Here is a 21818-nt window from a genome sequence, read left to right as displayed (position 1 = left end):
ATGCAGCCCTATAGGTGGAATAGGCCTGTTTGTCTTTCTGGGGTTGATGAGTGAGGCATGCAGCACTAAAGGTGAGAGGCCTGTTTGTCTTCCCTCGGCTAACAGTACATGGTCATTTTGCTTTCGCTTCACTGCCCAGTCGACATAGAGGCTCACCTATTCCAAGGCTGGCGAGCCACCGATGCTAATCACCTCCATCTAAAATATAGAGAAGGTGGGGAGGGGGGCATATGAACACGTAATTTATCACCCAACTCCTCGGTGATACGACACATGCTGGAAATAGATTGGACATTACATGGGCATGAGAGGCCACAGGTTTCTTGCTCTCCCAGCACTTCCTGCACCTTAAGGGTAATTCATTATAGTAGCCTGAGCATTACACTCAAATCAGAGGCCCCAGATTTCACCTTCGACAAGGACATACAGGCAACCTTCCACTCATCCAGTATAATTACCTGCAGGTCCATGTTGTCCCTGGCGCTGAAGGAAGCAGACAGCACGGGGGACGCGAGGTATCGACTCACTCCAGCATTAGGGGCACACGTTTAATCTATTTAGGTTGTCTACTGCTTTAAATTGACTGATTATGTGGATTAATTAAGCCCATTAAGGCACTCTAATTTGTGGGCTGGTGCCGGCGCTGTGTCTGCAAAGAAAGTGTCTTCTCGTAGTTGTTGGCTTGCTTTAAGGAGACACTGGTGTGGGGCAGTATAGACTTCCAGATTGATTGTTAGCCAGAGTTGTAAGGATGACGCATAGATGTACTGTAAGCATTGCTTACACTGCTTACAGTACTGCTTTCAGCATTGCTTTCACTGACATTACATTGTTTGACAGCGCATGTAATTCCAATTGAACACCCTGTTCACAGCACTATACGTAGTGTAGCTGGTCAGTCAGACTACGTAGACATGGCATGGAGACAGGGCTCTGGAATGACCCGTGGCTCTTAATACTTTTATGCAGGCCACAGTTTAAGTTAATTTTACATACAATTAAGCACGTATAGAAGTGCATTTGTGAGGCGGTGTCCACCATCGTTTCGCCTACGTTTATACTACAAGTCCTCATAAACATAGTTTTTGTTGTTGTTTTGTGTGTAGCTTGTGAGTGCAACGGAGGTCAAAGGTCACATTCAGACCTTCTGAGGGTCCGTCTTAACACGGGCCTTGCTGTTATTAAAATGAAACTTCCAATGGAACCAGATTTCAGACCATTTTGTCCCCGGGGAGGGACACTCATTTGACACATGCTAATTATTCTAGTTTATTGCCATTACAGTGTCAGCCAGAGTAACACTGGCACACACTGACACAGCACCTTGATTATGTTTAATACCACAACTATTTTTCTAAATGTAAATTCGAAACAATTTTTTTGCGAATGCATAAAACAAATGGACTGCAGTATTACATTCAAAAGACAATGGCTTCTTTGTTCACACTACAGAGAGGTTGAATACTCATTGAAGGTTAGGGTTATGCTGTGAATTTATCAACTCAGTGGTCTTGTGGTACTTGTACATCAAGCTGTCTCAGCTACAGAAACAGGATATGCTACTACTACTGCTGCAGCTTCTACTACTACTGCTACTGCTGCTACTGATACTGCTGCTGCTGCTACTACTACTGCTACTACTATTGCTACTGCTACTGATACTGCTGCTTCCACTACTACTGCTACTACTACTGCTACTGCTGCTGCTACTACTGCTGCTACTACTGCTACTGCTACTACTGCTACTGCTGCTGCTACTACTGCTGCTACTGCTACTACTGCTACTGCTGCTTCTACTACTGCTGCTACTGCTACTATTACTACTTCTACTGCTACTACTGCTACTACTACTTCTACTGCTGCTACTTCTACTGCTGCTACTGCTACTGCTGGTACTACAGCTGCTACTGTTGTTACTGCTACTGCAGCGACTACTGCTACTGCTACTGCTGCTGCTACTGCTACTACTGCTGCTACTGCTGCTGCTACTGCTACTACTGCTACTGCTGCTACTACTGCTGCTACTGTTGTTACTGCTACTGCTGCTACTACTGCTGCTACTGTTGTTACTGCTACTGCTGCTACCACTGCTGCTACTACTACTACTGCTACTACCTCTACCACTACTGCTGCTACTGTTGTTACTGCTACTGCTACTGCTACTACTGCTGCCACTACTACTACTACTACTACTACTACTTCTACTACTACTGCTGCTACTACCTCTACTGCTACTACTTCTACTGCTAGTACTACTACTACACTACTACTGCTACTGCTGCTGCTACTACTGCTACTGCGGGTAGTCTAGTGGTTAGAGTGTTGGGCCAGTAACTGAATGGTTGCTGTATCAAATCCCAGAGCTGACAAGGTAAATCTGTCACTCTGCCCTTGAGCAAGGCTGTTAACCTACTGTTCCCAGGGTGCTGAAGATGTCGTTTAAGGCAGCCCCCCTTACCTCTCTGAGTCACATTTCAGTTGAAGGCATTCAGTTGTACAACTTACTAGGTATTCCCCTTTCCCTTACTGCGGCTTCTATTCTGTGTAGTATTGTTTCACTGATCTCAGGCCACCAATACATCTTCCATACTACATATACAATGCCTTCAGCCAAAATCAATACACGAAGACAGTACAAAGATACAGGCATCCATCCTAACTCAGTTGCCAGAGAGGAAGGAAACTGCTCAGGGATTTCAACATGAGGTCAATGTTGACTTTAAAACAGTTAAAGAGTTTAATGGCTGTGATCATGTTGTGGGTATGTTTGTAATTGTTAAGGACTGGAGAATTTTTCAGGAAAAACAAAAAACGGAATGGAGCTACACACAATAGCTACACAAAATACCCCATAATGACAAGGTAAAAACATGTTTTTAGAAATGTTAGCAAATTTATTGAAAAATAAATTTACATAAGTATTCACACACTTGAGTCAATACTTAGAGAAGCGCATTTGGCAGTGATTACAGCTGTGAGTCTTTCTGGGTAAGTCTCTAAGAGTTTTCCACACCTGGATTGTGCAACATTTTCCCACTTTATTTTTATTTTTAAATTCTTTAAATTCTGCCAAATGGTTGTTGATCATTGCTAGACACCCATTTTCAGGTATTTCCATACATTTTTTAAAAGTAGATTTAAGTCAAAGTTGTAACTTTGCCACTCAGGAAAATCCACTGTATTATTGGTAAGAAATTCCAGTGTAGATTTGGACTTGTGTTTTAGGTTATTGTCCTGCTAAAAGGGCAATTCATCTCCCAGTGTCTGGTGACAAGCAGGTTGAACCAGGTTTTCCTCTAGGATTTTGCCTGTATTTAGCTCCATTCTATTTATTTTTTATCCTGAAAAACTCTCCAGTCCTTAACAATTACAAGAATACTCTCAACATGATACAGCCACCACTATGCTTGAAAATATGGAGAGTGGCACTCAGTAATGTGTTGTATTGGATTTGCCCCAAACAATCCTTTGTATTCAGGTAAAAAAGTTAATTGCTTTGACACCTTTTTTGCAGTATTACTTTAGCACATAGTTGTTACAATGGCCATTGGTGCATGTGAGTACCTGGTGCTGTGTGTTTTGGCTCTTGTGCCATTGTGGATTGCGCAGATGATTACAGGTCTCGTCCCGTGTGTTAATCATTGTGTGCTTGTGTTATTTATTCAAGGTACTCATCTCTTTTGTTTGGGTTTCTACCCTGTGTTTTGTTACATGGTTGTTTGGTCTTCATACCTTTACACGGCACGCTGTAATTTGGGTTTAATAAAAAAAACTATTCCTGTGCCTGTCTCCCGAAACATTTATGCCAGCGTGACGCACTCAAACAACATCAGAAAAAAACATTACTGAAGCCTAAAACAACGTCCAGGTTTCAGCCATCAATCACTAATCTCATGGCAGCTAATCATGACAGCAAGATTCACTCAATCCGTCTCTGCCTTTGTCTCTCCAAAGACAATCCTGTGATGATTTGATAAATGTTGGTCTCTTCCCACTCCCCTATGTATTGTGGGTTAGGGTTAACCAGGCACTAGCGAACAAGGGGGTATTATCACATTTCAAAGTATTTTGATATAAATTAGTCCCAAACATTACCATAATTATTATGATTACAGTGGGAATTACCAGGAAATTGGTTAAGGATTGGACTGCTTGGGACTCTTTATTCCTGCTGCTGTTGAGGCCTCTGCGTCATAAGCAACTTTTTTCAGTTTGGCCTAGAGGCAGAGACCAATTTAACCAAACGCATTTTAAGCAGGAAAAGGTCAGAATTGGAGAGGAAATGTCAAATCTTCGATGGATGCAAGGCTTTTCATCTACTCCATTTTGGCTCTAAACAACGCTTTGGTCCATAAAATAACTGTTCATCTGGTGAAAGGGCACTAAATGGGTTCAAAGAGCGTTAGATTGAACCCATTAAGCATCCTTTGATTTCCCCAAACAGTCGACTAAAAGGTTTATTGGCTAAATCATGACTCTGCTCATTAAATGGAAAAGCCTTGGAAAGAGGAGATACAAACACAGAAAACAAAATGTCCCTCAAGGAGCATTGTGTTGTAGCCAAGAAGAGGTCAACATTATTGACATCCCTAAAGGTTCTTAGAAATAAAGTAATGTATAGTTTTGAATTTGGTCTCATATTCATACCACACAATGACTACATCAAACTGGTGACTACAAACTTTCTGGATGCATTTGCAGTTCGTTTTGGTTTGTTTTTCAGATTATTTTGTGCCCAGGAGAAATTAATGGTAAATATTGTATGAGTGAGAAAGTTACAGAGGGTCAAAGATCATAACCCTAAGACATGCTAACCTCTCACCATTACCAATTACAGGGGAGCCCCCCCCCCCTTTATTGGGGGAAAATGTACTTACTATGACTGTCATATGTGGTTGACCCACCTATCTATCTGTAAGTCGATCTGGATAAGAGCGTCTGCTAAGTCAGGGGTTCCCACATTTTTTCACACTTAATACTTAATTTTGTACTAATGAATACAAAATGAAAAGCTGAAATGTCTTGAGTCATTAGGTATTCAACACCTTTGTTATGCCAAGCCTAAATAAATTCAGGAGTAAAAATGTGCTTAACAAGTCACATAATAAGTTGCATGGACTCACTCTGTGTGCAATAATAGTGTTTAACATGATTTTGAATGACTACTTCATCTCTGTACCCCACACATACAATTATCTGTAAGATCCCTAAGTTGAGCAGTGAATTTCAAACATAGATTCGACCACAAATACCAGGGAGATTTTCCAATGTCTCACAAGGGCACCTATTGGTGGATGTGACTACAAAGGTACAGGCATCCTTCCTAACTCAGTTACCAGAGAGGAAGGTAACTGCTCAGGGATTTCACCATGAGTCCAATGGTGATGTTAAAACAGTTACAGAGTTGATTAATGACTGTGATAGGAGAACATTGAGGATGGATCAACAGCATTGTAGATATTTCCCAATACTAACCTTCCCAATGGAAACCAAAGGACACACTTATACAAGTACTTACACAAGTACTAATCAGTGGGGGACAGGTGTGCGTAATGAATGTTCCGGAGGGATCGGTGACAGAGTGGCTGCAAACACTCCGATCCCCTATATCATGTCAGCACTGAGGCTTTTTGAACCCGGATTTCTGTCAAAGTGTCTGTCTCCGTGGAAACTTGTTTATTTGGTCCACGTGTTATTCTTTAAAAAAATATGCATTTTACTGTGAATTTATCTTATTTTTCTTTGAATTTTGGGAAGGGCCCTAAGTAAGCATTTCCCTGTTAGTCTACACCTGTTTACAAAGCATGTGACAAATAACATTTGATTTGATATTACGGGTAGCCATTGGGAAACAATGCGGAGCAAGAATCCCAGCGGGTACTGTGCGTGTGTGTGTGTTTTTCTATAGTGTGTGTGTGTGTTTCTATAGTGTGTGTGTGTGTTTCTATAGTGTGTGTGTGTGTTTCTATAGTGTGTGTGTTTCTATAGTGTGTGTGTTTCTATAGTGTGTGTGTTTCTATAGTGTGTGTGTGTGTGTGTGTGTGTTTCTATAGTGTGTGTGTGTGTGTGTTTCTATAATGTGTGTGTGTGTTTCTATAGTGTGTCTGTTTCTATAGTGTGTGTGTGTGTGTTTCTATAGTGTGTGTGTTTCTATAGTGTGTGTTTATATAGTGTGTGTGTGTTTATATAGTGTGTGTGTTTCTATAGTGCATGAGTATGTTCCTCAGAATCCAGCCATGTCAAGACATGTGACATCTATCCCTGATGTCGTATTGTGCCTAACAGAGGAGGCTGGTGGCAGGCGCTATAGGAGTACAGCTCATTGTAATGTCTGGAATGGAATTAATAATGGAAGGAGTTAAACGTGGTTTCCATATGATGTGTTTTATGGAACGGGGCTCCCGAGTGGTGCAGTGGTCTAAGGCACTGCATCTCAGTGGTAGAGGTGTCACTACAGACCCTGGTTCATTTCCAGGCTGTATCACAGCCGGCCGGGATTGGGAGTCCCTTAGGGCGGCGCACAATTGGCCCAACGTCATCCGGGTTTGGTCTGGATAGTGTGCCATTGTAAATAAGAATTTGTTCTTAACTGACTTGCCTAGTTAAATAAAGGTAAATAAATACATTTACATTTACATTTAAGTCATTTAGCAGACGCTCTTATCCAGAGCGACTTACAAATTGGTGCATTCACCTTATGACATCCAGTGGAACAGTCACTTTACAATAGTGCATCTAAATCTTAAAGGGGGGGAGAGGGATTACTTATCCTATCCTAGGTATTCCTTAAAGAGGAATACCTATATATAGCTCCTCCCACCAGCCTCCTCTGGTGCTGACCTACTGTTTACAATTGGGGAAAAATCTATAAAATGAGGACTCCTAAACAGTAGCTAAGCACTTTCTGTTTGTTTGTCAGAACATGCCTGTCTGGGAAAAGCCACTCCATCTCATTCCCTTCATTGTCTTTCTCTGATTCCACTCTAATGCCACTGTGTTCCCTGTGTCTGAGGAGCAAGAATGACATTCTAAATGCTATTCTCTCTCTCGCTTCCTGTCTTTCTATGCCCCCCCCCTCTGTTACCTTTCTCTTTCATCGACTGCACACGTCGTCTCTCCTTCCCTGCTTAATGCCTCGGCAGGTTACCGCCATCAACACAGCTATGAGCAGGAAGAGGGAGCAGCGTGTTCTCGTCATGGTGGTAGTCATGGTGATGGTGTACCTGATGTGCTGGTTGCCATATGGGGTCATGGCCTTGCTGGCCACCTTCGGACGCCCTGGCCTGGTCACCCCCGAGGCCAGCATCGTCCCCGCGATCATGGCCAAGACCAGCACGGTCTTCAACCCTGTTATCTATATCTTCATGAACAAGCAGGTGAGATAGATAATCATGCTCATCACTGTTAGAACGGAATGGTCATACTTGCAAAATCCTCAGGTTTTTCAGAAATCAAGGCTGTAGGATTCTGGGAATTTCTGGAAAACCTGCGAATTAGGGGAAAGGTTACAGCTTCATAACATAACATAACATTACACCATGGGTTCACCTACATGACTGTCATAACGAAACATTACAACATTGGGTTACCTATATCTTCATAACTAGTTGAGAGAGACACGCTCGTAATCATCCACATGAATACAAAGTGAAAAAAATAGGTTGACCTTCAGTACACCTTCAGTACACCTTCAGTACAGCTTCAGTACATCTTCAGTACATCTTCAGTCGACCTTCAGTAGACCTTCAGTACAGCTTCAGTACATCTTCAGTACATCTTCAGTAGACCTTCAGTACACTTTCAGTACACATTCAGTTGACCTTCAGTACACCTTCAGTATCAAATCAAATGTATTTATATAACCCTTCTCTCATCAGCTGATATCTCAAAATGCTGTACAGAAACCCAGCCTAAAACCCCAAACAGCAAGCAATGCAGGTGTAAAAGCACGGTGGCTAGGACAAACTCTCTAGAAAGGCCAAAACCTAGGAAGAAACCTAGAGAGGAACCAGGCTATGAGGGGTGGCCAGTCCTCTTCTGGCTGTGCCGGGCGGAGATTATAACAGACCGTGGACAAGATGTTCAAATGTTCATAAATGACCAGCATGGTCAAATAATAATAATCCCAGTAGTTGTTGAGGGTGCAGCAAGTCAGCACCTCAGGAGTAAATGTCAGTTGGCTTTTCATAGCCGATCATGAAGAGTATCTCTACCGCTCCTTCTGTCTCTAGAGATTTGAAAACAGCAGGTCTGGGACAGGTAGCACGTCCGGTGAACAGGTCAGGTTTCCATAGCCACAGGCAGAACAGTTGAAACTATAGCAGCAGCACGGCCAGGTGGACTGGGGGCAGCAAGGAGTCATCATGCCAGGTAGTCCTGAGGCATGGTCCTAGGGCTCAGGTCCTCCGTGAGAGAGAAAGAAAGAGATAATTAGAGAGAGCATACTTACATTCACACAGGACACCGGATAAGACAGGAGTACTCCAGATATAACATACTGACCTTAGTCCCCCGACACATAAACTACTGCAGCATAAATACTGGAGGCTGAGACAGGAGGGGTCATGAGACACTGTGGCCCCATCCGATGATACCCCCCGGACAGGGCCAAACAGGAAGGATATAACCCCACCCACTTTGCTAAAGCACAGCCCCCACACCACTAGAGGGATATCTTCAACCACCGACTTACCATCCTGAGACAAGGCTGAGTATAGCCCACAAAGATCTCCACCAAGGCACAACCCAAGGGGGGGGGGGGGGGGCAATCCAGACAGGAAGATCACGTCAGTGACTCAACCCACTCAAGTGAGGCACCCCTCCTGGGGACTGCATGAAAGGGCACCAGTAAGCCAGTGACTCAGCCCCTGTAATAGGGTTAGAGGCAGAGAATCCCAGTGGGGAGAGGGGAACCAGCCAGGCAGAGACAGCAAGGGCGGTTCATTGCTCCAGAGCCTTTCCGTTCACCTTCACACTCCTGGGCCAGACTCCACTCAATCATATGACCCACTGAAGAGATGAGTCTTCAGTAAAGACTTAAAGGTTGAGACCGAGGCTGCGTCTCTCACATGGGTAGGCAGACCATTCCATAAAAATTGAGCTCTATTGGAGAAAGCCCTGCCTCCAGCTGTTTGCTTAGAAATTCTAGGGACAATTAGGAGGCCTGCGTCTTGTGACCGTAGCATACGTGTAGGTGTGTGCGGCAGGACCAAATCGGAAAGATAGGTAGGAGCAAGCCCATGTAATGCTTGCCTTAACAGGAAGCCAGTTTAGGGAGACTAGCACTGGAGTAATATGATCAATTTGTTTTGGTTCTAGTCAATATTCTAGCAGCCATATTTAGCACTAACTGAAGTTTATTTAGTGCTTTATCTGGGTGGCCGGAAAGTAGAGTATTGCAGTAGTCTAACCCAGAAGTAGCAAAAGCATGGATTAATTTTTCTGCATCATTTTTGGACAGAACATTTCTGATTTTTGCAATGTTACTTAGATGGAAAAAAGCTGTCCTTGAAACAGTCTTGATATGTTCGTCAAAAGAGAGATCAGGGTCCAGAGTAACGCCGAGGTCCTTCACAGTTTTATTTGAGACGACTGTACAACCATCAAGATTAATTGTCATATTCAACAGAATATCTTTTTGTTTCTTGGGACCTAGAACAAGCATCTCTCTTTTGTCTGAGTTTAAAAGTAGAAAGTTTGCAGCCATCCACTTCCTTATGTCTGAAACACAGGCTTCTAGAGAGGGCAATTTTGGGGTTTCATCCTTGTTTCATTGAAATATACAGCTGTGTGTCATCTGCATAGCAGTGAAAGCTAACATTATGTTATCGAATGACATCCCCAAGAGGTAAAATATATAGTGAAAACAATAGTGGTCCTAAAACGGAACCTTGAGGAACACCGAAATTTACAGTTGATTTGTCAGAGGACAAACCATTCACAGAGACAAACTGATCTTTCCGACAGATAAGATCTAAACCAGGCCAGAAGTTGTCCATGTAGACCAATAAGGGTTTCCAATCTCTCCAAAAGAATGTGATGATCGATGGTATCAAAAGCAGCACTAAGGTCTAGGAGCACGAGGACAGATGCAGAGCCTCGGTCTGCCACCATTGAAAGGTAATTTACCACCTTCACAAGTGCAGTCGCAGTGCTTTCATGGGGTCTAAACCAGACTGAAGCATTTCGTATACATTGTTTGTCTTCAGGAAGGCAGTGAGTTGCTGTGCAACAGCTTTTTTCTTTTTAAATTGAGAGGAATGGAAGATTCGATATAGGCTGATAGTTTTTTATATTTTCTGGTTCAAGGTTTGGCTTTTTCAAGAGAGGCTTTATTACTGCCACTTTTAGTGAGTTTGGTACACATCCGGTGGATAGAGAGCCGTTTATTATGTTCAACATAGGAGCGCCAAGCACAGGAAGCAGCTCTTTCAGTAGTTTAGTTGGAATAGGGTCCAGTATGCAGCTTGAAGGTTTAGAGGCCATGATTATTTTCATCATTGTGTCAAAAGATATAGTACACTTGAGTGTCTCTCTTGATCCTAGGTCCTGGCAGAGTTGTGCAGACTCAGGACAACTGAGCTTTGGAGGAATATGCAGATTTAAAGAGGATTCCATAATTTTCTTTCTAATGATCATGACTTTTCCTCAAAGAAGATCAAGAATTTATTACAGCTGAAATGCTGCTTTTTAGTTAGCTTTGCGACAGTATCAAAAATAAATATCTGATTGTTCTTATTTTCCTCAATTAAGTTTGAAAAATAGGATGATCGAGCAGCAGTGAGGGCTCTTCGATATTGCACGGTACTGTCTTTCCAAGCTAGTCCGAAGACTTCCAGTTTGGTGTGGCGCCATTTCCGTTCCAATTTTCTGGAGGCTTGCTTCAGAGCGGGGGTATTTTCTGTATACCAGGGAGCTAGTTTCTTATGAGAATTTTTGTTTTGTTTTTAGGGGTGCAACTGCATCTAAGGTTTTGTTCAAGATTAAATTGAGTTCCTCAGTTAGGTGGTTAACTGATTTTTGTCCTCTGACGTCCTTGGGTAGGCAGAGGGAGTCTGAAAGGGCATCAAGGAATTTTTGTGTTGTCTGAGAATTTATAGCACAACTTTTGATGCACCTTGGTTGGGGTCTGAGCAGATTATTTGTTGCGATTGCAAATGTAATAAAATGGTGGTCCGATCGTCCAGGATTATGAGGAAAAACATTAAGATCCACAACGTGTATTCCATGGGACACAGTACACCTTCAGTACACCCCCAGTTGACGTTCAATACACCTTCAGTACACCTTCACTACATCTTCGGTACATATTAAGTACATCTTCAGTACACCTTCAGTTGACCTTTAGTACACGTTCAGTACACCTTCAGTTCACATCAGTATTCCTTCAGTACACATTAGTATTCCTTCAGTACACCTTCAGTATTCCTTCAGTAGATCTTCAGTCCTCTTTCAGTATTCCTTCAGTACACCTTCAGTATTCCTTCAGTATTCTTTCAGTACACTATCAGTACATCTTCAGTACACCTTCAGTAAACATCAGTATTCCTTCAGTACACCTTCAGTATTCCTTCAGTAGATCTTCAGTCCTCTTTCAGTATTCCTTCAGTAGACCTTCAGTATTCCTTCAGTCTTCCTTCAGTACACTATCAGTTCATCTTCAGTACACCTTCAGTACACTTCAGTACCTTCCTTCTTTAGTACACCTTCAGTATTCCTTCAGTACATCTTCAGTACACCTTCAGTACACATCAGTATTCTTTCAGTACACCTTCAGTATTCCTTCAGTAGATCTTCAGTCCTCTTTCAGTATTCCTTCAGTACATCTTCAGTACACCTTCAGTACACCTTCAGTACACCTTCAGTATTTCTTCAGTATACCTTCAGTACACCTTCAGTAGATCTTCAGTATTCCTTCATTATTCCTTCAGTATACCTTCAGTATTCCTTCAGTACTCCTTCAGTACACCTTCACAAGTAAACAGCTGTGAGACATGGTCGCAGAATAGCCCTGTAATGTCAAAGATCCACCACCATATTTTACAGTAGGTACGGGGCTCTTTTCTGCTGATGCATTCTCATTTCGATGCCAAACCCACCACTGGTGTGCGTGCCAAAAAAATACCTATCATTTCATGTCATCTGACCAAAGCACCGGTTCCAATCCAAGTTCCAATGCCGTTTAGCAAACTCTATGTGTTTACATTTCTTTGGGTTTGAAGGCAACGAAAGGAGCGCGTGTTTAATCGCATGCAGCTCAGATGATTTCTTTCAACAAAGATATAGTATCGTTTTTTTCCAGACAGGTTTAAAAAGACAGCTGTGTAAAATCAAATATATATTTTGGAAACATTTAGATTAAAATTAAATTACTTCACCAATGGATAGAGCAGATTGCTATCGAACGTGCAAGCTATGTACATGCATTAGACAGACAAGTGTAGTGTAAGGTGTGGAGTAGGACTAACATTTTGCGGGTAAGGAGAGCGCTGGGCATGAAGCGCTAGGCATCTTGTTGTTATGACGTGCAATATCTGAATTAGGCCCACAGTATTATACCTACGGAGGAGTGGCTTCTATGGAGGAACTTTCAATGTCTTTGAACTTCAGAGAGTTGGTTTAACTATCGTTGGATCAGAGCTACCTATCGTTGGACCAGAGCTAGCCCCTGATCATGACTCTCAGTTCCATTACATTACATAGCCCATCTGTAAATAGCCCATCCAACTACCTCATCCCCATATTGTTTTATTTACTTTTCTTTCTCTTTTGCACACCTCTATTTCCAGTATTTCTACTTGCACATCATCATCTGCTCATCCATCACTCCAGTGTTAATTTGCTAAATTGTAATTACTTCTCTAATATGTCCTATTTATTGCCTTACCTCCTCACACCATTTGCTCACAATGTATATATACTTTTTCTATTGTGTTATTGACTGTACGTTTGTTTATTCCATGTGTAACTCTGTGCTGTTGTTTGTGTCACTCTGCTTTGCTTTATCTTGGCCAGGTCACATTTGTAAATGAGAACCTGTTCTCAGCTAGCCTACCTAGTTAAATAAAGGTGAAATATATATTTTTAAAATTACACATAGTGCCGCATTGAGTTTTCAAGAGCTAGACCAGAGCTAGCTAACAAGCTGGCTATCTAATGAGCTGGCTATCTAACGAGCTGGCTAGCTTACGAGCTGGCTATCTAATGAGCTGGCTAGCTTACGAGCTGGCAAACTTAATGAGCTGGCTATCTAACAAGCTTGTGTGTGCAGAGAGGCACCAGAATGAAAATAAAAACACATACCTTTTTTGTAGTTAATAAATCCAATGTGAAACGTGATAACTATAGTCTCCTTAACTAGCATTGATAAAGTGAATCCATTGTTCTCTAGTGAGAAAAAAATCTCTCTCCCTAATTTCTCAATCACATGTGTAACGTCATTAACTACAGTAGTCTACGCTTGCTCCGGGGGGGGGGGGGGGGGCAAGTAGCCTACACACACTGGTAATGGCAGGCAGACACTGGAATTTGTTTCTGAGTGACACTGAGGGATTTGTGTAGAGGCTTTGTTATGTTTTTTGTTTTTTTGTGGATCTGAAGAAAAAAAATCTCAGAACATAAAAGATCGTCATTAACTGATTCCCATGCTTTAGAGTAATGCTTCCTGGAAACAGTGTAGATCACTATCATTCTCAGTTATGGTTCTGTTCCATGAAAAATGTGGTTATTCTCTGGTTTTTGGTTCTTTTCCCTGAACCGGTTCCAGCCCTTGTATTGTGTGTGTTATTTTTGAGTTATTATGCTCTTTGGACCAGTGAGTCAAATAAAGGGGTTTTGAAGAGTGGTCAGGGCAAGGAAGTGAACTGTCATACAGACAGTTGCTTCAGTATAGCTGAACTGCTGGAGTTGCATACCTATCAAAGAGGTGATTAATCAAATATCCACAAACACACAAATAATTGATCAGTACGAATTCTGATATACTATATCCCCCCCACACTGTTTTGTTATCAAATGTATTCCAATCGCGGACAAATAAAGGAGTGTATTTTTGTTGAGTTATTCTGTTAGGAGGTTTTATGTTTGAGCAATACGAGGAATAAATACACAGTGAATAATGAATAACAATGAGTAAAAATAACATGGCTACTGTAAATACAGGGAGTACCAGGTAATAACATGGCTACTGTAAATACAGGGAGTACCAAGTAATAACATGGCTACTGTAAATACAGGGAGTACCAAGTAATAACATGGCTACTGTAAATACAGGGAATACCAGGTAATAACATGGCTACTGTAAATACATGGAGCACCAGGTAATACCATGGCTACTGTAAATACAGGGAGTACCAGGTAATAACATGGCTACTGTAAATACAGGGAGTACCAGGTAATAACATGGCTACTGTAAATACAGGGAGTACCAGGTAATAACATGGCTACTGTAAATACAGGGAGTACCAGGTAATAACATGGCTACTGTAAATACAGCGAGTACCAGATAATACCATGGCTACTGTATACACAGGGAGCACCAGTACCGAGTTGATGTGCCGGGGTATGAGGTAATTGAGGTAGTTATGTACATACAGCTCCATTAACTTTTTCGTATGAGTCCAGCATTGTGTGTATCAAGTGCAACTTTTACTCAACAGTAAAACCCTGGTGTGCACAGTTGAAAGCCCTCTATGTCTTAAATGTAGGTTTATTGCTCACAATTATATGAATGATATAATGCTACATAATGACAGTATGAATGCTCCAATGTCTCATCGTGCCTCTTTCAAATCATCCCACCAATGGCTGACCTCAAATACATCCCACCAATGGCTGACCTCAAATACATCCCACCAATGGCTGACCTCAAATACATCCCACCAATGGCTGACCTTAAAGGATGTTTTGACCCCGCTCATCGGAGACCGGAATGTCCTGTATGTCATTTTCAGTCTTCAATTCCTCCCAGCCCGTAACAATGGAAACTGTGAGTTGAGGCGAGTTGAAGACTAAAAATGCTGTACAGATACAAGTAGCGGTATGTGTTTGTCTCACTGAAGACCGTCGAAGACAACAGTATGGCACTGTGTATATGGTGAGTACAATTAGCTTCTTCTCTCCCTCTTAGTACAGTGAAGGTGGCCATGGGATGTTGCAGATGGAGTATTGTTAAAATGGCTACAAAAACGAGCGTACAGATGCAGGGTCTTCATTTGATCACCCTGTTTTTTTTTGCAGGAAATGTCCTGCACAGCAGATAATGCAAACTTGTAGTGTATTTGAGGTTTAAAAAGGCTTCTAAAGTTTGTAATTTCCACTTTAAATAATGTCAGACATCAATTGTCCCGACTAAACTTTTATCAAACCCCAACCAAAATGTCCATTAATTATAATCCAAACAATAATTCACATTTCCCTATTGCTCATGAGGTAAGGAAACAAATATCCAAATGATGTTGCTGAACTGTAGCATTTTGTTTAGAGTTGCTACATTTATAAAGGCCCAGTAAAGGTGCTGCCAAACAAAGTGAAAATAGTCTGCGGATAATAGAATGAAGCGCTTGAAGCGTTTTAAAGGTTATACATCTGACATTTCTACTGGCAAATCAAACATGTAACATTTCCACCTCAATCACATATCGGTAGTAATGACGTCCGGCTGTGTACATCTCCTGTAACGTCGAAATGCAGCGTGTAGGTTACTCATGACTTTTAATGAAGTAAATCGCGGTACATGAAATAACTGAATAAATACAAAAACAACAAACGTGAACCCTATTACAGCCTATCTGGTGAACACTACACAGAGACAGGAATAAACACCCACAAAATACAACGCGAAAGTCAGGCTGTCTAAATACGGTTCTCAATCAGAGACAACGACAAGCACCTGACTCTGATTGAGAATCGCCCCAGGCAGCCAAGCCTAACTAGACACACCCCTAATCATACACAATCCCAATTAATACAAACCCCAATACGAAACACAACATATAAACCCATGTCACACCCTGGCTTACCCAAACATATACCAAAAACACAAAATACAATGACCAAGGCGTGACATCTCCCTGCTTTTATGATCAGTTCCTGTCAGCGAGGTCATTCACATTACAACTCTTGAGGGGTTTAGGACACATTTCAGCTGAAGGCATTTCTAGTTGTACAACTGACTAGGTACACCCACCCATTTACCATTCCCTTTCTTCCTCAAGTCCTTTCAACAGTTGGCTCACAACAGTTTTTGTGAATAAAATTGTCTATATACACTGGCTATACCAAACATTAGGAACACAGTTTTTGCCTTAAAGAAAAGCCTCAATTTGTCTGGGCATGGACTCTACAAAGCGTTCCACAGGGATGCTGGCCCATGTTGACTCCAATGCTTCCCACAGTTGTGTGAAGTTGGCTGGATGTCCTTTGGGTGGTGGACTGTTCTTGATACACAAGGGAAACTGTTGAGTGTGAAAAGCCCAGCAGCGTTGCAGTTCTTGATATAAATCAGTGTGCCTGGAACCTTCTACCATACCCTGTTCAAAGGAACTTAAATATGTTGTCTTTCCCCTTCATCTACACGGATTTCTGGCGATTTAACATAAATCATAGCTTTCACCTGGTTTCACTTGGTCAGTCTATGTCATGGAAAGAGCAGGTGTTCTTAATGTTTTGTATACTCTGTGTATTTCCTTTAAAATTAGTGTGCAACGCTGTCATCAAGGCAATGTGTGACAATTTTGAAGAATATCAAATATAAATATATATTTTGATTTGTTTAACACTTTTTTTTGGTTACTACATGATTGTGTTATTTAATAGTTTTGTCTTCAATATTTGTCTACGATGTAGAAAATAGTAAAAATAAAGAATGAGTAGGTGTGGCCAAACCTTTGACTGGTACTGTATATGTACCCATTGATGTAACTTCTAAATGCCTCCATGAGCTTAGTTCAATTGTCGTATGTCATCAGAACACAAAATATAAGCTATTTTACTCCGATGTTTGTAAACAATGTAAGTGTAAAGAAATGCCGTATAGCCTCAAAACATTACAAATATGACTTTGACATCATGGACGGTCAGTCATTTTGGGGCAGCAGGTAGCCTAGTGGTTAGAGCGTTGGGCCTGTAACTGAACGGTTGCTGGATTGAATCCCTGAGCTGACAAGGTACATTTCTGTCGCTCTGCCCCTGAACAAGGCAGTTAACCCACTGTTCCACAGTAGTCCGTCATTGTAAAAATAAGTATTTGTTTGGTTAAATAAAATAAGTATTTGTTCTTAACTGACTTACACGGTTAAATAAAATAAGTATTTGTTCTTAACTGACTTTCACGGTTAAATAAAATAAGTGGGAGTGCTCTTTGTTATTGTTTCAATTACTGATTGCCGCTTTAATAAATATAGTTTTGAATTGAGCCAACATCTGCAGCGTTTACCTTCAATTTACCTTGAATCTCCCTTGTCAACTAGAAGGTTCGGATGGACTCCCGGCCTTATATAAACTGCTGTGTTTGCAGAGCCAGCCTTGGAGCTAACCAACTCCTCCACCCCTCTTCGTGACATACCCCTCAGGTGTTTTTCAACCAGTGCCAATGAAACATTTAGATCTTAGCTTCAGTGCACTGAACCAGACCAGAACAGTCAAAGTTCATTACAAACTTTCCCACAACTTCTCTCATTCCACCTACGTATCACAGTTCTTTCCATCCGGGTCTTAGACCCACTATTTGATGTTTCCCCCTGTATCACCCATACAGTATTATGGCCTTTTGCTGTCTCCTGTTCTGCTTTCCACCTCTCACTCATCTATCCTATCCTCTCCCCAGTAGGGTTTGTGTTTTGACAGCTGACAAAAACCAGGGGATGCTCAACAACAAGATCATAGAGGTTCTATCCACCTCATGCCAGTCTCTAGCCTCTCCGATATGACATCATGAGATGGGGATTGCCTACTTTTGCCAACGTACTGTGGATCTTTGTTACCGTATCTTGGTTTTGTCTGGATTATCTCTTCTGTGTGTGTGTGTGTGTGTGTGTGTGTGTGTGTGTGTGTGTGTGTGTGTGTGTGTGTGTGTGTGTGTGTGTGTGTGTGTGTGTGTGTGTGTGTGTGTGTGTGTCTCTGTTTTAGTGATTTCCGTCTGAAGAGGCAACAGTGCCGTAGGGCTCTCTACTTTTTGACTTCTCTTGAGGAAATGTAGTAGACTATAAGTATACATGAAATATGCTGAGTATACTAAGTACACTACGTTTTCTCAAGGGAGGTGACGTCAGTGCCCTTAAGATGGCGGTACAGGACGGGAGAGTTGTGAAAGTTCAGCCTGGGCCATAGGATGTTTCTACTAAGGTCTCTGTCTCCATCTGAATGTGTGCCTGGAATAAAAACAAACCAATGGCCTAATTGTTATGCTTTTAAAACGGGATCTGGAGTTTTTAAATAATTCAGTCTGTCTGCTTTCAATAAATTAAATATCTGAGCTGTGAGTTTTTTGACTTTGGAGTGAAACGTGAGATAGATCATCTGTAGTTTCCTGATCACTGTGGGTTTTAAATATAGATGGCGTGTTCATGCAGAATCCAATCTATTTCTGTTGATAGGCAGAAGCATATGCAGAAAAGTACCTTACACCTACGGTAAAATATGATGGTGGATCTTTGATGTTATGGGTATATATTGCTTCCACGGGTCCTGGGGCCCTTATTAAGGTCAACAGCATCATGAACTTTACCCAGTACCAGGACATTTTTGCCAAAAACTTGGTTGTCTCTGTCAGGAAGCTGAAACTTGGCCGGAGGTGGATATACCAGCAAGAAAATAACCCCAAGCACACATTCAAATCCACAAAGAAATGGTTAATTGACTACAAAATAAACATTTTGCAATGGCCATCTCAGTCTCCTGACTTGAACCCTATTGAAAACCTGTGGTTTGAATGAAAGAGGGCAGTCCATAAGCACAGACGAAGGATATCAAGGATCTGGAAAGATTCTGTATGGATGAATGTTCTAAAATCCCTCCCAACATGTTTTCCGATGTCATAAAACATTTTAGAATAAGGCTCAGTGTTGTTACCCTCGCAAGGGGAGGGTGCTGCAAACAGGGTGTTTTTTTTTGAGAATACAATATAGTTCAGTATTTGTATTATTTAATGTATACAATATTTTTTGCTAATCTTTATCAAGGGTGCCAATAATTATAGACCTGACTCCATCTAGTCCATTATTGTAATCATTGCTCATCTCTCTGTGCGGGACTATGATGTAGTGGTTAGGGTACGGGTGAGAAAATAAGTCTCTGTTGTCCTCTTACCTCAGCAGGCTTTTTCCATTTAAAAGGTCACCAGTACCTCACATTAGCAAACACTTATCCAATTGAAAAAGCTGAAATTGTTCCATTCTTGATTGAGAATGTAATTAATTCAGCATTTAATTCCATTTGGGAAATGCACAAATAATTAGTGTCTCTCAGCTTTGTTCCACATGAAAAGGAAACGGAGGTCTCCAATCAGACGGCTCTGAATTGCTCGTAATTATCGACCATTGCACTTCTCAAGAGAAAGAGAGCGGGAGTCATGTGTCACGGAGCGAATTCATTTCCCCGGTGAGAAAGGCTCAACTTGTATGGACCCCTTGTTTGTCAGCAGGAAGTTGGAGAGTTTATGTGATTGTGCCTGCAGAGATGTGACTTTGTAGCTCAGTTGGTAGGGCATGGTGCTTGTAACCACAGGGTAGTGGGTTCGATTGCTGGGACCACCCATACGTAAAATGTATGCACGCATGACTGTATGCTAAATGGCATATATTAACCTCAAGCAGGTACACTTGTATCTCTAAGTAGTCTTTGTGGAGTTGGGGTAGGTAACAACTTGAAGTAGGTACATTAGTAAATGGTCCTTAAAACTTAACACTGCTGTTTGCAGTGAATAAAGGCTAATGATAGTACATACATAATTTGTTTTCCCCATTTTAAGAAAGGCCATGACTGGATGTGTTTTCTAGCCTGACCATTCCTTAGTGGTTCAATCTGATAATACACAGCCAACAGATTATCTACTGTCTCTGCATCCTTCTGTTTGTCCGTCTGCATGTTGGGTGTGTGTTTGGATGTGGGCGTGTGTGTGTGTGCACTGGTATGCCAGTTTCACAGGTGTTTCCGAGCGCTGCTGAGGTGCCAAGAGCCTCAGCGGGGTTCCAGCCTCAGGAACTCCTCCAAGGCACTGCCCAAAGCCACCCGAGGCAGTGCCCGCAAAACCAACCAACACAACTTAACTTTCATGGTTACCTCCCTTGGGCAGCCCACCAGCGACGTCCCCCAGCTGGGGAATGCAACCCTGGACTCAGCCGCCCCTGCTTACTCTGACATGGTCAGGCCCACCATTGTGTCACTAGTGGCCCACTACAACGGCGTTCTGGGGCGAACAGGGGTTACAACCCCTAGGAACCAATTACAGGGAGGGGAGGAGGATCCAGAGGAGTCATCAAAGTGGATTTAGTGCTGTCAGTATGATGGACAGCAGGCTATAAAATCTGAATGCCTCCGGACTCTTTGGAAGGGGAGCCGCAGGAGCTGCTAGTGCATCTTGAGGGAGGACATCAATCTGTCTGGGTCTGCACAAGCTTATACATTCTGTCGCCGTTTACTAGCTCAAATACGCCTATGGACCGAGAGTGGGGAGAGAATGGTGCGAAGAACCCCAATTTATTTTGTGCAATTTGTAAACTTTTGTAAAATATATTAGTTCCATGACATGTCGATGTGATTTCACCCCCTGTCAGTGTACCTTTATAGTGCAAAAAAACAGAGAGAGATGAAGAGTGTGTTTTTGCACTGAGCGGAGATTGGAGTCACAGATTGAGGGAACTCAAGTATTGTATTTCAAGTATTTTCAGGAGACACGTTTCAAAGGTGTGAAGATGACAAAGCGCTCAGAAAAAAACACGAAAAAAAAAAACACAAAAGGTAACGAGGAAATTGAACTGTTAATGAATTCTGAGCATTGATCTATTGCTGTATTACATTTTCTATCAAATATTTTAAATTGGTTTCATCACTCGACACTTAAAACGTATTCAACTGGAACTAGTCACACGTTACTTGTTGTATATCATTTGTCATAAACATAGTTAGCATGTCTGATATGTATATTTCTTCATTTTATGTAAATATGCAAAAAAGTACAAAAAACGACTTAAAACGTATCACCAGGTGATAAAATGTGGAGGCTGGAGGTCCAGGGTTAGAAGAAAGGGTTCCAAAAAGGTTCTTTGGTTGTCTTACACCAAACTTGGCATGATCATCAATTTCACAGTATTATTCCAACTTCATAGTGTGAAAATCACGTTTTTTAAAATTGCACTGGGCCTTTAAACAACTTTACAGCATTATGATACAATAGTTTGTTTCTTTTCATGTGAAATATGATTGCAGATTTTATGATTTAGGCCTACGATTAGCTAGGTGTCGAGACAGAATGTGTCTTACTGTAGTGTACATGGTTAGATATCAACCCACTAAATTAGAATTGCTAACGTTAACATGGGCGTTACTCGCCACCCATCATCTTGATTGGTAATCAGCAATTACCCTTTTTATCACTACCACTACATCCCTGGTTACATTTCTTTTTATCACTACCACTACATCCCTGGTTACATTTCTTTTTTATTATTATCACTACCACTACATCCCTGGTTACATTTATTTTTATCACTACCACTACATCCCTGGTTACATTTCTTTTTTATTATTATCACTACCACTACATCCCTGGTTACATTTCTTTTTTATTATTATCACTACCACTACATCCCTGCTTACATTTC

The 21818-nt window shown here is 41.6% G+C and overlaps 1 protein-coding gene across 1 annotated transcript in view; it reads left to right on the top strand.

The window, feature by feature from the left end:
• Nucleotides 1-20488, top strand: part of LOC124040691 (pinopsin-like) — a 58814-nt gene extending 38326 nt beyond the window's left edge. Inside the window, exons 3-4 of the mRNA XM_046357766.1 lie at nt 7143-7376; nt 20135-20488. Coding sequence (XP_046213722.1) covers nt 7143-7376; nt 20135-20488 — 588 coding nt within the window. The remainder of the gene's footprint in view (nt 1-7142; nt 7377-20134) is intronic.
• The last annotated feature ends 1330 nt before the right edge of the window (nt 20489-21818 follow it).

The sequence above is a fragment of the Oncorhynchus gorbuscha genome, linkage group LG08 (genome assembly GCF_021184085.1).
Source record: "Oncorhynchus gorbuscha isolate QuinsamMale2020 ecotype Even-year linkage group LG08, OgorEven_v1.0, whole genome shotgun sequence".
NCBI classification, from domain to species: Eukaryota; Metazoa; Chordata; class Actinopteri; order Salmoniformes; family Salmonidae; genus Oncorhynchus; species Oncorhynchus gorbuscha.
The sequence above is the reverse complement of the archived record's forward strand: the minus strand, read 5'-3'. Positions and strand labels throughout refer to the sequence as shown.